The 16,472-nt window shown below is 43.1% G+C and overlaps 2 protein-coding genes across 2 annotated transcripts in view; one reads left to right on the top strand and one right to left on the bottom strand.

Annotated features, from left to right (window-relative positions):
* Positions 1-1,670: 1,670 nt before the first annotated feature.
* MADCAM1 (mucosal vascular addressin cell adhesion molecule 1) lies at positions 1,671-8,831 on the bottom strand. Its single transcript, XM_025169401.2, has 6 exons — positions 8,688-8,831; positions 7,531-7,797; positions 6,759-7,085; positions 6,147-6,422; positions 5,656-6,003; positions 1,671-3,476 (listed from the first exon to the last, which is right to left on the bottom strand). The coding sequence occupies exons 1-6, from the start codon at positions 8,737-8,739 to the stop codon at positions 3,367-3,369; spliced, it is 1,380 nt and encodes a 459-aa protein (XP_025025169.1). The 5' UTR covers positions 8,740-8,831; the 3' UTR covers positions 1,671-3,366.
* A 2,192-nt stretch (positions 8,832-11,023) lies between these two features.
* Positions 11,024-16,472, top strand: part of CIMAP1D (CIMAP1 family member D) — a 38,735-nt gene continuing 33,286 nt past the window's right edge. The window contains exon 1 of the mRNA XM_088149893.1: positions 11,024-11,141. Within this exon, the coding sequence (XP_088006019.1) occupies positions 11,024-11,141 (118 nt within the window). The remainder of the gene's footprint in view (positions 11,142-16,472) is intronic.

Genomic DNA, 16,472 nt, shown 5'->3' with positions numbered 1-16,472 from the left:
GGACTTCAACCCCCAGAATTCCCTAGCCAGCCTTGGGAATTCCTGGCTGGGGAATTCTGGGGGTTGAAGTCCACCCATCTTCAAGTTGCTAAGGTTGAGAAACACTGGCCTAGAGTAACCTGAGGCTGTGGACGCAGGTCCAGGTATCTCCAAAAGGTGCAATCAACTTTGTTAAACTGATGTCCTGCTTCCAGGAACTCAAGGTAGTATCCCTAGCACTCCGTCCTTCCATTTTTTCCTGGGACAACAATCCTGAGAAGTAGGTCAAAGAAAGGGAGAGGCAAAGAAAGAGAAGGGCCCAAACTTGCCCAGGGAGTTTTCATGGCTCAAGGTGAGCTTGAAACAAGATCCCCCTCCCCACATCCTAATCCAACTTCTTAACCACAGAACCTCCCTGGCTCTTAAAACTGCTAATTTGCAACGATCACATTACATATTAAAAAGAAAAGTCATTGTTAATGTAACGGGAGGGAGATGATAAAATGCATAGCTGCTCATATTCAAGTTAAAATGGAAATGAATTGAAATCAGGCATTTTATATTTTTACCTGCTGCACTAAAGAATCCCACGGACAGCCAAGAAAACAAATAAACGGATCATCGAACAAACCAGTCCAGGGTGAGGAAAATTAAGTTTTCAGATGAGTGGGTTTACATCAAACTGAAACAAGGAATTCGCAATAACCTTGGAGCTGGCTTATCGTCTAGTTCACACCAGTCTGTTGCAAATTTTATCAGAACATTCCCATGATAACGCATGAATCTGTCCTCAGGACGCCAGTAAAGACATCCTTCTGGCATTTGGCACGGTGAATTGCACTGTGAGGGAAATATACCTCTGGGTGAAAGAAGCAAGTTTTGGGGTGAAAGAAGCAAGTTTTTAGAGGCCTCAGATGAACAGGATCGCCTTAATAAAATGGAAACATAAAGGAACGTGCAGCACCCTTGAAGCTGGTGTGAACTAGGCTGGTTGCAAACTCCTTATCACAAACATCCCCGTATGCCCTTCCTGGCATTTGGCACCTTGAAGTAATTTGTTTCTTCTTCTCTCTGACGCTATTGTTTTCCTTGTAGATAGCAGATAACAGAGGGGCAGAAAGTAACTTGAGAAGTATTGCTTCTTTAGGTACGCCTGCATCGTCATAGGAATATGTATGAGTATGCGTTCTTTTTCCCTTCCCCTTCTCGTAGGAGTGTATAAACATCAGGGCATCCATTTTGCCTGCAGGGGAGTGTCTCCCATTAACCTTTAGTGGGGCCTCCCTCCAGTATGTCCCGCCTAATAAACACTGCAGTGAAGCCTTGATTATTTTGCCTTTGTGCCCTGCGTTTTGATTCCACAGCACCCTCCTTTTGACCTGTTTCTTCTCACTCAGACAATCGTTTTCTTTGAAGACAGTAGATAGCAGAAGAAGTAACCCGCTTGTTTCCTTGCTTAGGAATATGTACTCATGCATCATTTTCCCCTTTTCTGAAATGTAAAAATATCAGTTCATCTTTTTTGTTTAGAGGGGTGGCTCTCGCTATCCTTTTGGTGGGGTCCCCTCCAGTACATACTGTTTATGTAATAAACACTGCAATGAGCCTTGATTATCTGCTTGGGTCCTGTGCTTTGATTCCACACCAGGGCTCTCACTCAAGGCACCAATGACCAGGCTCAAATTCTCCTATTTGGACAAATTATGGGAAGACCATGTTCCCTGGAAAAGCCCGTAATGCTGGGGAAGGTGGAAGGAAAGAGAGAAGAGGACGACCAGCAGCAAGGGGGAGGGACTCAGTCACAGTCCATGGATGTGTTGTTGGAAGACCTGAAAAACCAGGTTAGGGGTAGATCATCATGGAGAAAAATACGTGGCCGCTAACAGTGAACAATAATTTAATGGCACATAATCAATCACCTACAGCACAATTCTAGATGAGGGAAAAGCTGAAGAGGAAATACGGTCATTCTGACAGATGTTCTAGATCCCACCAGCTGTCTGGCTCTTTGGCAACTCCCTTAAAGGGAAAGTGATTCTTTTTCAAGTCCAAGTCTCTTTAGCAAGATTTATTGAGAGAGACGGGATGGGGTGCCCTCCGGTTCTGTAGAGATCTCTTGCATATCACCCCAGCTAGCATTTCATAAAATACTGGGTTAAGGTTGCTCAGCGTTGCAGGTGGCTCTGTCCTTTCCGTTGCTTTTATAGTCTCACAAACACCCTGCAAGGCAGCCTAAGCAGAGGTCAGGATTGGCCTGATGGATTCCGGAGTCTCCGCATTCCTAGCCACCCCTGCCCTGGCTGGCAACCTTTCTGGCATGTGCCCAGAAGCAAAAGTGTGTTTTTGCTAGCAGGATTCTCGCAGAGTTTTCTTTAGCAAGACTTACTGAGAGAAAAGGGAGGGTATTACAAGAATTCCATCAACTGAACTAGTTCCCCTTTAGAACCAATTTATCCCCATGTATGTTAAAGTGAGACCTTCTGATGTCTTTTCTAACAGTCTTTCTGGCATCTGGGGAGGGAGTGGGACTTTTCCTTAAGAAGCTTGCAGTTGGCTTTATTTTTATTAACCAGCTGCAGTTCTAATGCTGGGAACAAGAACAAAACAGGAGCTTCTCATTGTTACATCTCACCAAGCAATGAAATTGTTAGAATCCCTGACTGGGACTCACTCAGGTGTACCTGCAACAACACAGAAAGGTAAGCAGGGATGGTAGAGGGCATCTAGTGGTGATGGCCACCACCAGTCTCACCTGGGAAATCAACATTGTGTGATAGGCCCCATAGCCATTTGGTGAGAACACCCACATCAGGTTCTCGACATTCCCAATATGCTCACCAGCCCCAAAGATAAACCTAGCCCTTCCCTGAAACAAGCTTCCTGCTGGCTGGATGTGAAGAAACCCTGCCATTTTCAGAAAGTGCATATTTGAGGAAAGGCTGTTGTAGGTTCAGGATGTGCAGAAAGAGAGGGAGAGAACAGCATTTGATTTACTCTCCCTTCAGTGTTCAAAACTGTAGCAGCTGATCAGGCAGCTTTGCAGGTCCATCCCAAACTCAAACCTAGAGTTCCACTGAGTTCACATAGAAGTTGGAGACAGATCCAGCTGCCAATTCTGCGGGGGATGGCTCATGCCTCGCCAGTGGGCGAATGACCTTCCCCCCTGAGCAGGGGCTCGAAAACAGGCCTTCCGTGTCCAAATCTGTGACCATGACAAGTGCAGAAAATCCTGGCAACGTGTCTGCGAAGCCCCTCTTGGTCGCTGGAGAGCCCTTGAAGGCCTTTCCCAAATGCCAGAGAATAGTTTTTCACGGCCTGGCCAGATGTCCAAGGGGCAGAGAGGGCCTAGCCAAGGAGACGGACAGGAGCTTTTGGCCCTTTGCTTGTTCACTGCTGCCACCGCCGCCGCCAGCGATGTGAGGCGTAGCCTGCGATGATCAGCCCTAAGAGGGATGCAGTGGCTCCGATGATGAACAGGGAATCTCTGTTGAAAGGGGCTGCAAAAGGAAAGGTGCACAAACAATGTACTCATTATTGTACGCAAAGACAGATGCGTCCATCGTCTAAGATCCCCTCTCCTTTCTCTGTCTACAGATGCATAAGAGACTAAGATGAGCAACCTCCAGAGTTTAGAATCAGCTTCCGTTCTTACTGGTATCTTCAGCTGTATCCGGCAGATGTACTGACAGAGCTAAGCACAAAATAAGACCAGTGTTTCTCAACCTTGGCCACTTAAGCTGCGTGGACTTCAACTCCCAGAATTCCCCAGCCAGCATGGCTGGCTGGGGAATTCTGGGAGTTGAAGTCCATGCATCTTAAAGTTGCTAAAGTTGAGAAACACTGCTTTAAAGGGAAAAAGCCAGTCCTGGGCTTCCAGTTTTTACTCCAGCCATACCCCTCCTCCTCTAGTGTCCATCCTGGCTCCAATGCTCTATTGATTTCCAGTGGTATGTTATACTGTAGTCAACGTAGGCATTTGCCTAGGGTCCCCCAAAAAGAGGAGCCCCAAAATCATGTTTTCGGAAACTGGTTCTGTCATTCCAGCATCTCTATCCAGCCGCATACATGCCTCTGGAGGGCGTCTCCAGCTTTCCTGAATCAACAGGAATTTCCGGAAGCAACCTCTGGGGCCTCAGGTTAACAAGCCTTCATGTGGTATGCCAAGTCTGCCCCTCTATGTTCCACAGTTATTATTTGAATTTTTAATGGCCCGACGTCCAATGGTATGGCATGATTGGACTGTACCATTTTGTGCATACAAAAAGGGGAGTTTAAATGCAAAACCACATGGTGTATGTACATATGAAATATTAAATATCTATGCACATAAATTATATGTCTCCATGATTTAGTGTGATCTGATGTCTTCTTTAATCGTGTAAGTACATACTTTTTTAATGTAAACGGTATTGTTTGTAAAAATTTTTACAAAACTTTACAATTAACAATGTTAATCATTTTTCCTTAAAATGTTTTTAAAAAAACATGCAAAACTTTAGGCCAGGAATTCATTTGAGTTACTTTTATTGGTTGGAGATGAAGCAAAATGCGTTAGCTTTTATTAAATTAATTTATTAATAGAGATTGGACACTCACACATGTACACTTCCACTATGACAAAGCAAATTGAAAAGTATCCAGAAGCTACAGCTGGTCCAAAATGCAGCCGCATGGGCAATTTCAGGTGCCCCAAAGATGGCACCTGTCACAACTTTGCTGCGCGAGCTACATTGGGTCCCAGTTGCTTCTGGGTCCAGTTCAAGGTGTTGGTTATCACCTTTAAAGCCCTACATGGCATGGGACCAGGTTACCTGAAGGACCATCTCACCCCCATTATATCTAACTGTCCCACCCGGTCAGGCAGGGAAGGTATGTTGCGGATCCCGTCGATGAAAGAATGTCAACTGGTGGGGCCCAGAAGGAGAGTCTTCTCTGCTGTGGCCCCCGCCCTATGGAATACTCTCCCCCCAGAGGTGAGGCAGGCCCCAATTCTCTTGTCCTTCTGGAAAGCAATCAAGACCTGGCTCTGCCAACTGGCATGGGGCGCGAAAAGGGGCAACCAACTCGGGGTGGCCAGCACCTCGAAGATGCTCTCATATGTTAATATCTTTTCAATCACCAGCATCTTGGAAGATATTATTAATTATGTATGTATTTGGTTTTATTGTATTTTTATACTATTTTTATTCTATTTAACTGATATTTATTTGTTGTTTTTACTGTAAACTGCCCAGAGTCACTTCCTTGTGAGATGGGTGGTGTCTAAATTTGAAATATAAATAAAATAAAAATAATAAAATTAAGTAATCTAGCTACAATGTATACTGAAAATGATGTTACAAAAAATATCAATTATAATCAACTGATACATAATTTTTCATCACAAAAAGCATGAAAAGTGCAATTATTGTTATGATTATGTTGGATTCCAGTATGTTTAATATTTGAAACGGCATTTTTATAAGATACCCTGTTATTCCTCTGTGGTATTACATCAAATTTTTTTGTGTCAAAACTTCAGGGGCCTCTAAATTTTATTTTGCCTAAGACCCCACGCAGGCATAATGTGCCACTGTTGATTTCTGTTCCGTCCCTGTTCCTCTAGATTCCACCCTAGTGTAAACTCAATGTGACTCTTGACCCAATGTTTTGAACGTGCAATTTCAGCTCACTCACCATCAGACACGAAGACATGTAAGCTCGCTATTTGGGGTTGGCTGGCAATCACAACACATCGGTAGACACCCTGGTGCTCCAAGCTGACACTTTCAACCATCAGGGTCGACTGGCCCTCAGCTTCCTCCAGACGGTACTGTGATTGGGCCACTGGGGTTTCCACCCACTGGATTTGGATGTCTTTGCTGCACTCTGTTGTCTGGCATGTAACGCGAAGGGCGTCTCCCATGATTCCTTGGGCAGGCATAGGTACGATAATGGGGTGGCAGGGGTCTCTTGGTTTTTTCATGGCCGCTTCTGTCAGGAAATAGTTGCTTGTGGAAAGAGGCTTGGTAGTAAATTCTTGGTCTGTTAAGAGAGGGACATGCAAAACAATCTTGAGTTTGGTTGAAGGCTCTAAACTTAGTGACAATTCAAGATGGAACTGTGCATGGCTATGGACCTTGTCTCAAATTCTGGAGAGTTTGTCCATAGCTCTGCAAGAGGGTTACCTGTTGGGTAAGAAGATCCAGTGGAGTTGCTCATCACTGTGATGGAGCTGTTATCTGTGGTTAGGGATTCCAGTGTGGGGGTGGCTGTCACTGTAATCACAGATGCCCCAGACGTGGGATGCTTGGTGGAAACAAGAGGGAGAAGGCTAGTGGTTGTCCCAAATGACGACTTCCAGCCAGCTGTGGTTGGTAGCTCTGGAACAGCTGTTTGGCTTGTCCTTCCAGATGTGAGAGAAAGGATGGGGCTCCCTGTAGCACTGAGAATCTCCTGTGTAGCTGTAAACCAAATGTTTAGAATCTTTAAGAGAGGTAGTTTTAAGACTTTAGATCTCCTTTGCTAGATGAATCCATGGGGGCAAGGGGCAACTCTTTCAACTAGAATTGAGTTAGATTTAGCTAGTTAATTTTTGGCTGTTGTTTAAAAAAAAAGAAGCAAAACTGCAAATGAGTGGTACTTTATTTGGAAAGTTACTGATCAGTGGAATTTGGGATAGAAATGAAAATATTTAAAACAGAGGCGTTCTCCAACTGCAAGATTCTCCTGTAATGCTGATTTGGCACAGCCCCTATTTCAAAGTCTGGGGAAAGATGTCAACTGCATGTGAAACTTACATTTGGGGCTGGCGATGGTGATGGCAACTGTTTCTTGGACAAATGTCTGTTGCTCAATCTCCAAAGTTGCCTTGCATTTGTAGACTACATCTTCTGCAACAGTTGGGAGCTCCAGTTCGGAGTGATAGACAAACAGCTGGTCTTGTGCGTCCTCCATTTCCTCCTCCTCTGTCTCCTTTGATGCCTGTAGTTGCTCATCTCCCTGGAACCAACTCATCGTAAAGGCACCATGAGGGTACACGTGGCTCATGGAACAGAACAAGCGAGCAGGCTGCCCAGCAGTCAGCGTCTTGGGCTGGGAGTCCAACCGCAAAGTGTCTGGAAAAGCTGAGAAAGGGGATGCAGGTTAGGAACTCCCATGCACTTTTAAGTGCCAACTCCATCCTGAAGAGGGATGGTATGTTTTCTGTGCTATTGATTAATTGCACAGCATTGTGTTAACTATAATGTTATTCTTATGCCATTTTTTTCTTATTGTTTCGGGAAACATTGGAATCTACCCAGAGGTCTGGGATTATTGGATTAGAAATATAATTACAGGTCCTACTAGGAATAATAGTAGCAACAACCCCCAAAAGAGATTTGCCCAATCACTGCCCATTCCAAAAATGGTAAAGATGCCTTTGAGTCAAGATTGAGTTTTAATGACTACACACACAAGAATGCAGAAGTGATTTCCTTCTTTTCTCCCTTCCTCCTCCCCCTCCCCTCCCCTCCCCTTCAAAATATGTCCAAGAAAACAAACCCACCAGATGCTTTTTTTTGAACTTACAATATACATTCAGCTCCACCTTTTCCTGAGAGGATGTCCCATGGCACCGTCCTGAGCACATCTTTGTCCCCTCCAGGTTAATGGTTGCATTGGTCAGCGTTAGGATGCTCTTTGTGTGGTTAGAAACGATGTTCCCCAAGTCAGTGTCCAGGCCTTCCCACTGCACTTCTGCACCAGGACAATCCATAGAACAGATCAGTTGAATGGTGCCTCCACGTTTCACCAGTGGCTTCTGAGGCTGGATGGTGGGCTTGGGAGCTGGATGACCTGCTTGGGGCAAATGAATAACTTCTTTAGCTCTAGGCACTGAAATGTCTTCCCCAACTGGGCTCGACAGCAACCAACATCACTTTTCAGCTATTGCGTTGTAAGGAGTCAACCCCACGTTCTCTACTTGCTTTGGAATTTTGAATCTGTTAGATGGTTTCAACCCAGATTCTTCCTGAATTCTCTCCCCACCCCCCAAAATACCTCCAATCTGCCAGCAATTACAGGAAGGATTCTTTGCAATGCAGGAGATCCTGGGTTAATCTATGGAATGGAGCATCTACTTATTCTTTGCTTCCTATATCCTGCCTTTCTGTCTTGAAATATCTGAAGATCTGCTATGCCAAAGGTAAAGACTGGTCCTTCATTGCTCCCGAGGGCAAACCCAGGGATGGAAATCATAGGGAAATGGGTCTTGGACAAGCTTTAGAAGAATTAATTGAGGGTTTAATGAAGTATGCAGACCCAGAAGATGAGTTCATTCTACAACAAAGTGTGTTGTGCAAACCCAACCTAAAACTTTCTGATTCTGTTTCTGCACTTGAAGCAACAAAGCAACAAAAATGGCAAGCAGTCAATACAGTGAATACACATTTATCACCTTTTTGTCCAGTTTTCTTTCACTCAGAATGCATCTACACCAGAATGGCTGGTGTATCCTCCACGTTAATCGCGTGCTGCAAACTGCAATTCTGCTTTTGTGACTCCTCCCCCCATCTCCACACAACTAAATTCAGATTAGCTAAAAGCATATGAATTGATGCTTTTAAGAATTGAATGTTTGGAAAAAAATCTATAAATATTATATATGACCCCCTCTCTCTTTACACACACACACACACATACAAAGAGAGAGAGAGAGAGAGAGAGAGAGAGAGAATCTGACTTACTGCAGCTGCAGCAGATCAAACTGAACAGGACTGCAAGGGAAATCACTGTCATTTCTTTCACTCAGGGATATCTCTTAACACAAGAACCAATCCTGGTCTGAGTTAATTCTTTCCTTCCTTCCTTCCAGCTATGCTGCTAATTCTTCATCTGGTCCAAACTCTGGCCACCAAAAACTCTTAAATCTAAAGGGGATGTCACTGCCCACCCTGCTCTTATTGGAAAGCAATCCCCTCTCTCATTTAGTCTCCTCCCCTATGACGGAATCCTTACTGTAGTATTTTCTTAGGCATTTTGTTTCATTTTCAAACTGGTGTGTGTGTGTGTGTGTGTTAAAGTTAACACTCTCCTGTGCCTCCAGTAGTCACCTCTGATGACTTTTTGCTAGATTCCAGTTATGAGCGACTTAGCCAAGAATGTATGCATCATTCCCAAACAGGAACAGACTTCAAACTCATACTACTAATGCTGTTGATTTCAGCCCCAAATAATACAAATTCAGTCCTAGGGTTCATGAGGGCTGGTTAAAATAATTATTATCCAATATTGGAAGAAGAAATCTACATTTGATTTGCAGCAATATGTGTTTGTTGTCAACAATTAGAAGAGTTACCATTACTATTTTGACAAAAGGCAAGGAAAAAGACTTTCAAGCAATATGGTCACATTTCTCAGAGCTGTTTTTCTAACAACATTTTCCAGGCTTTCCCTCTTTGTTTTAACCCTTTTATTATTTTTCTTCCTAATTACTGTAATCACTAATTTTGTGGTTACATTATATTGTTCATTCTGCTGCATGTCCGTACACTTTTTCTTCTGTCGATTATCTGTTGTAAAAACATACTGGCAAAATAATAAAATGCCCCATAAATTGCTGTCAGTGCCAAGAAAAAAAACATTTAAACCCCCCCCAAAGCAAAACAAAAAACATTCAATCAGCCCAAATGCGGCTTCTCCACAGGCAAATGCTGTCTGTCAATTGCAGATTTAGAGTTAGGTATTGTTAGAAGTGACTCAGACAATAAGATGGGAGAATTAAATACCTCATCACTTCCTCAACAGGGGAGACTATCCAGTCTATGCTGCCTTTGATATAGAAAATCCAAACAGCTGATTAAGATGTTTCTCTTTACTCCTACAGGGAAGACTGTCGCCTATAAAGCCCTAGATGGCTTAGCTCTGGATTACCTTGGAACCATCTGCTCCAGGCTGAAGCTGCCCAGCCCAGCCGTGTGTTCCAGAAAGGAGAGGCTGGTTAGGGTCCTGCTCCCATGAGAGGTCAAAGGACCAAGGGCCCAAAGGCAAGCCTTCTCTGTAATGGCCCCCCACCCTGCTTTGAAACACTGCACACCCAGGATGTGCCAGGCACCTTCCTTCATCAAAACAATCCTGCTATGACAGGCTTTTGGGCAACTAATTATTGCATGCATTACTGCGTATTGATTAACATTCTTACAGCATAGGAATGCTTGTAAATGAATGAATGAATGCCAGACTCAGATTCTTGGCTCCAGGAAACCTGCCTTTTCTAACGTGGCACTCCCCAGATTTTTCTGAAATTGCGACGGTCAGAATTCCTGGCCAGTCTTTTGCTTTTTTTGAAATGGATAAGTAAGATAGAGACAGCATCTCTTCCAAAGTGATTGAATCCCACTCGGGGGGAGTCCTCAGAGGGCCTAGTCCATCTGCTGCTTCAGATCCACAATGTGAGTAACTCTATCCAAGGGTTTCGGGCTAGTGTGAGTGAGATCCGGATTCCATTGTCCGGCCTCTCTTACTGCCAATGTATTTCTTCTGATGTTCAGCAGAAAGTTGTCCTCCTATTTAAATAGTTGTTGTTGCTGTTTCAATCCTTTATTTTTATATGAGTGATAGAGAACATGAAGTCCTGTATCTGCTGCTTGTTTGCTTGTTTTTACTTTTTCTTTGCTTTTGAATAGCAAGATATGATAAAACCACAGTGGACAGCAGAGGCAGATGGGATCTCCCTTTTTCTATTAGAAACATGACAGATGCCCAAGAAGTACAAAATAATAGCTCAGGAAGACTAGTAGAACTTTAAAAAAAAAATCACTATAGAATAGAGTGGACAATCTTTATGTTTGGGAGGTATAGTTACAGGAAGGCTAAGATGGAGAATTTACCAATAATTTCTCTCTATCTGGCTAGGTTCCCACAATTTAACAAAACCTTGGTTAATGAAACAGTGAAACATGAACAAATGACCAAACCAGTGAAGCACATCAGAGATGAAACTGATGGCTGGCTCATGCTGATTCATCAACTGGCCTACCTTCAGCCTGTGCTAGTGTGTTGGGTGAACTCAACCTGCATATTAATGCGTGAGCAGATTATGTCTGAGTTCAAACCACTTTCAAACCAAAGCTCAACAAAATTGTCCTTTTTGGCGGAAGCCCTTTTTGGCCTCGCTGCCCAAGGCATTGAATTTGATACAGGTATGTTCATAATTAGAATATCCCCCTGGAAATCAATGGGCCTTAAGATTGCAATCTTGCCCTCTTGCCCCAATCCTCTTTCCCGTGTCTTTTCCTCCTACCCAGCTCTTTAAGCTGCTCTCTTTTAGGTGACCCCATTGTCAGATGATGGTTCCTTATGATCATTATTAGCACTTATTTTCTATCCCTGCATATTTTCAGTCCTTCCCCTGAAGCACAGGATGGGTTAAAAGGGCAGTGAAACTGCAGGCAGGCCAACAGGAGTTCTGCACAGCTTTTCTTGCCCTGTGCCAAATTTCACTGGTACCACCTTATCCTAAGCAAAGGCACAAAGATACAGTTCCAGCAGGGGCCCAGAATAACCTAAACTTCTTCCCTAAAAACAAAACAATAAAAAAGGAGAAGGGGGAAAAAAAAATCCCAGAAGACTTGACAATGAAAAGGAACCCATGCTTGCAGCTTCACATCAAAACTTTTCACTAACTTCAGTTAATGCCCCCAAAATTGATCTGAATAAATTATGTTTTTCTAGCAAATGCAAAATACATTCCTCTCCCTTCCTTAGTCTGCAGGCTTGACCCTGGATTCTAGACTTCTGAAGAGATTCTGATGCAGGTTGCTCTGAGGGTACACAGGTAGAAAAGTGGTGCAATTATCCAATATAAATTTAAGATAATTCCATTACCAGGTGGGTGTTGAAGTGGCAGGTCAGAAACTTGCTATTTACACTATTTTGTCACCTACATCTTGGCTCTTTTACTTCCCTAAGGGTTTCTACTCTCCCCGCTCCCCATTCCAAAACCTAAGCAGGTAAAAAGTTAAGCAGCTTTGGGGATGGTTAGTCTTGTGAGAAAATGACATGGTGATGGAAAAGAAAACCACAGCTGTTTTATCAAGACAATGGATGTGGACACACAGCCAATTTCCAGTTCTACCAGTACAGGTATATATTTCTGGCTTCCAGGGGCATACACATTTTACTGTGGGGGAAGATCATACAGCAAGTGATGGGAAAGTTCCTAAAATGCTAGAAACCCCCATTGGAGGTGGCATTATGGTTGAGCTCATACAATATATTAAACTTAAGTTATGGAAACATAATGGCTATGTTCACAGAGCATGCGATTCTTCCCCATCCCTGGCCAAGACCATATTACAGCTTAATACATGGCCAGATTCCCACAACATGTTGAACCAGGAACTACCAGCCCCATTTTAGCCTTTAGTGTAACCTTTGGGAACTCAGGAGAATTGGTCTGACTTGGTGGAAGTAACGCACTGAAAATAAAACTGTTTTCCATTAGTCTGTATAACAGCTAAAGTGAAGACTAGGTACAGATTTCAGTTCCATCACAATCATGACCTGACCGCATCCCTCATCCCAAGCTCCCTTACAGTGTTGATGTGAAGATACAAATGAGGTGGGGAAGAAGGGGGAGATTAGGGAAGAACTTTCTAGTCTATGTTACCTTCTGCTCCTTGGAAAAATGGCACAAAATAGAACCAAGAAACATTTTGGAATTCCAGAGGTCTCTTTATTCACCTCTTACTTTATATGAGTGTTTCTTGCATTACAGTACCTTCAATTTCCTTAAAAGGGTGGAACCTTCTGTGTAGACACAACAGGAGCGTAAAGCAGGTAACTTTTGAGCGGGTATAGCTAAGATTGTCCCTGTCTTGCAATCTCAACGTAATGCCCAAAGCTGACCAGCTGGGGGCATACCAATTCACAGATATTAATTATGAAGGAAATCAGATGTCCAGGCTAAAGACTAAAATTCCCCCTTTTTGGCTTTGTTAGAAGCTTCATTTCTGATTCCCGGACACTCTTTTTTGATTCTAAAAAGCCACCCCCATTTCAAGCAGAGATTTAAAAGCCTAGCACAAAAACTGCAAAATTCTAGAGACACGTCACAATGTTCTCTGCTATTGTCTAAACTTCCATCAGATATATTTTTCAATAGCGGGGGAAAATCCCCAAAATTTGGCGGGCAGCCCTGTCTGGCCATGATATGCTGGCAGAAATATTATCCACCCAGACATTTAGCCTTCCTTAGCTGTCCAAGGCCAGAACTGCCACATGCTGATTCCAGTCTGGCTACTTAACATAGATTTTATCATTTGTTCATTAATGTAGTATTCAATTCAGGCAGCAAATCAGAAGGAAAAAAAAGATTATGGTAATAAGGAGGATCCAGATCATCCATGTTCTGATAATAGTACAGTAGTGGCAACATGTTCCAAGAATGCAACACTAAATTGGTTCTATTTGGAAGATTATGGCAGATTACAAATAGTATTTTCATACTATTCAAGTTGATGTACTAATCAATAGGCTAAGCTGTGCCCTTGAATCACAGTGCTAGGGGAAAGCCAGCATCTCAAAATGTTGTCCTCTTACAGGGCTCAAACTTACTGCTTTTGCATCTCTGTTTAACTCTGTCCTTACTAGTGTTTCTATAAATGTCATTCTCACATTTGTTTCTGACCCCTTAAGATTTTATTTATCTATTTATTTATCAAACTTGTATGGCCGCTCATCTCACAAAAAAGTGACTCTGGGCAGCGTACAATACTTAATTAAAAAACCAATACATGTATAAAAACATTCATTATAAAAACTATAAAAGATGAAAAGAGAGCCAGTTTGGTGTAGTGGTTAAGGCGTCAAGCTAGAAACTGGAAGACGGTGAGTTCCAGTCTTACCTTAGGCACAAAGGCAGATGAATGACCTTGGCCAGTCACTCTCTCTCAGATATAGGAAGGAGACAAAAAGCTTTGCCAAGAAAACTGCAGGAACTGCCAGGAGTCAAAAACTGACTTGACGGCTCACACACACACAAAAAGAAAACCTGGAACAGGCACAGCGAAAAGCTATGAGAATGATCAAAGCACTATAAGCTAAGCCTATGAAGGAAGCTTGAGATGGGAAGATTAGGATGGGGGTGGAGATGACGGCTGCCTTCTCAATTATCTGAGAAGAGGCGACCCTGAAGATCAGGATTTGTTTTCTCTATTGTTCCATATTGCAGGATGCAGAATAATGGATTTAAGTTACAGGAACACAGATTCCTTTTAAATATTAGGAAAACAATTCCTAACAAGAGGAGGAAGAGTAGCTAGATAATGGAACCGACATTCAGGGAGAGTGGATGCCGTGTGACCTACTGTCCTAGCAAGGGAAAGGAAGAAATTAATGATGAAATAATAAAAATTAGAGTTTGTAGAAGTGTTCCTTCTCATCTAAACAGATGAGCACATCTGTTTCACTTGAACATCCAACCTATGGCATATATCTTGGAATACATTAACAGATGCATGGAATCCAGATCATGGAAAGTCATCATTCCATTCTGCTTTGTCCTGATTGGGTCCCACTTGAGTGCTGTTTCCAGATCTGGGTATCACAGCTGAAAACAAAGCGTGATAAATTGGAACAAGCTTATTGGAGACAGTGAGAGACCTGGAAATTCAGGACTATGAGGAATGACTAAAAGGTCTGGGTGTGTTTAGCCTGCAGAACAGAAGAGTGATGGGAGGTACAAGAGGAGTCTTCAAATATCTGAAGGGCTATCACACAGAAGAGAGAGTGGCCTTGTTCCCTACTGCCCCAGAGGACACGACCAGAACCAGTGGGTTAAACCTACAAGGAAATAGTTCAGGCTAGGGATGAGGAGGAACCTCCTGACCATATAACTATCAGCCAGTGGAAGAGAGTAACCCACGAGGTGGTAAATTCTCTTTGCTGGAAGTCTTCATACAGAGGCTGGAGGGTCATCTGTTAGAGATGCTCCAGTGCCTCCAACTCTATGATCCTATAGGATAGTACTACATTAGGATGCAGTTATAGAGCTGGGGAGGGGGAGTGCTAGAGGAGAGGGTAGAAGATACTAGTTTCCCCCATAGTGCTTTGCTGTGCATTCACAACTGTGTGCTTCCCACTACTGTGAGATGCAGCTTTGGTTGGTTAGCCTCCACACAGAATTTTGACTGGGTTCACAGGGCAAGCCAAACCAGGGTTAATAGCATACAACTGGTATTCTTCCCATCACATACAATGCCTAAACAAACTATTTGGTGGCCTAATGTTCATCCATTTTAGCTTGGTTTAGTGTGTTGTGCCAACTAAGCCAGCTAAGCCAGAATAGATACTGCTTTGTTATTGTTATTGTTCATCTCTGTTCTGCACGGATCAGACTATACTTTGAACACTGTATCCAGTTCTGAGACCACATTTTAGGAGGGACATTGAGCAAATTATAGTATGTCCAGAGGACAGGAATAAAAACGGAGAAGGGCTTGGAAGGAACAGCTGGAAGCTAGGGCAGAATTGTTCAGAGTTGGCTCAGAAGATAAAACAAGAAACAATGAGTTTAAAAGATAAAGATTTTGTTTGGACTTGGCAGAGCCTGGACTGATGATCTGAAAGATACTCTCCAGCGCTTAAATTCTATGATTCTATGAAAGGAAGTGGGACTTTTAGAAAGACACGAATTTGGAGGAGGATGATATGGGAAAATAGATGTTCTAGGATAAGGTATCCCAGAAAAGGTAAAAAGAGAATACTTGGATATAGCTCTTTTTCTTCTCAGATAACGCTTATGTGGTAGGTGTGAACTTGTTCTCCCCCCACTTCACAGGAAAGGAAGGCAGCCTCTGTCCCCAAGAAGAGGATCTCAGACCCACTTGTGGAAACAATAGTCATCTGGCAAGGGTAAGAAGGATAAACTATTTCAAGGCCGGAGATGGAGCTTGCAAAATGCCAAAAACAGCAATGTTGAGAGGATTGCCGACATTCAACCCCACACTTGCCGTCCCCTGGAAAGGAAAACCCTGACCCCAACTTCTTCAGAATCAAAAAAGAGGCACAATCGAGGGCATGCTAAATAAACAAAGAAAAAAAAATCTCATTATGGTTCACATCCTTCTGTGTAAACATCCATTTAGTGCGGATGGACAATTTGTACCAATGGTGGGAGGAAGGGATAGCCCAGAAAAGCTGACTCTTAATCAAGAGCTGATCCATGCAATGGAAAAGTCCTGAACTGATCCGCTTTAGAAGGTCCCCTCGTGTGCAACATTCTTTGATGCTTCCTCCACCGTGATTTTGCTTAGAATGTGTCAACCCCTGAAGAAGCACACAATGTTTTGAAAGGAGGCCATGATGCAACCGCTAGGATAACTCAAACTCTTCAATTAGCTCATCAGTTCAAATACTTCTCTAACGGGCAAGATTAAAAGAGACTTTGCTGGGTACTACACACACTGTGCTGATTTAGTCATGAGACTGGGGAAGAAATTGTGACAGTGCACCCATTACAGATTTAACTG

This window comes from Python bivittatus, unplaced genomic scaffold (genome assembly GCF_059951505.1).
Source record: "Python bivittatus isolate LINGU-HERP-01145 unplaced genomic scaffold, Pbiv_v1 ctg000580_np1212, whole genome shotgun sequence".
Classification (NCBI taxonomy): Eukaryota; Metazoa; Chordata; class Lepidosauria; order Squamata; family Pythonidae; genus Python; species Python bivittatus.
The sequence above is the reverse complement of the archived record's forward strand: the minus strand, read 5'-3'. Positions and strand labels throughout refer to the sequence as shown.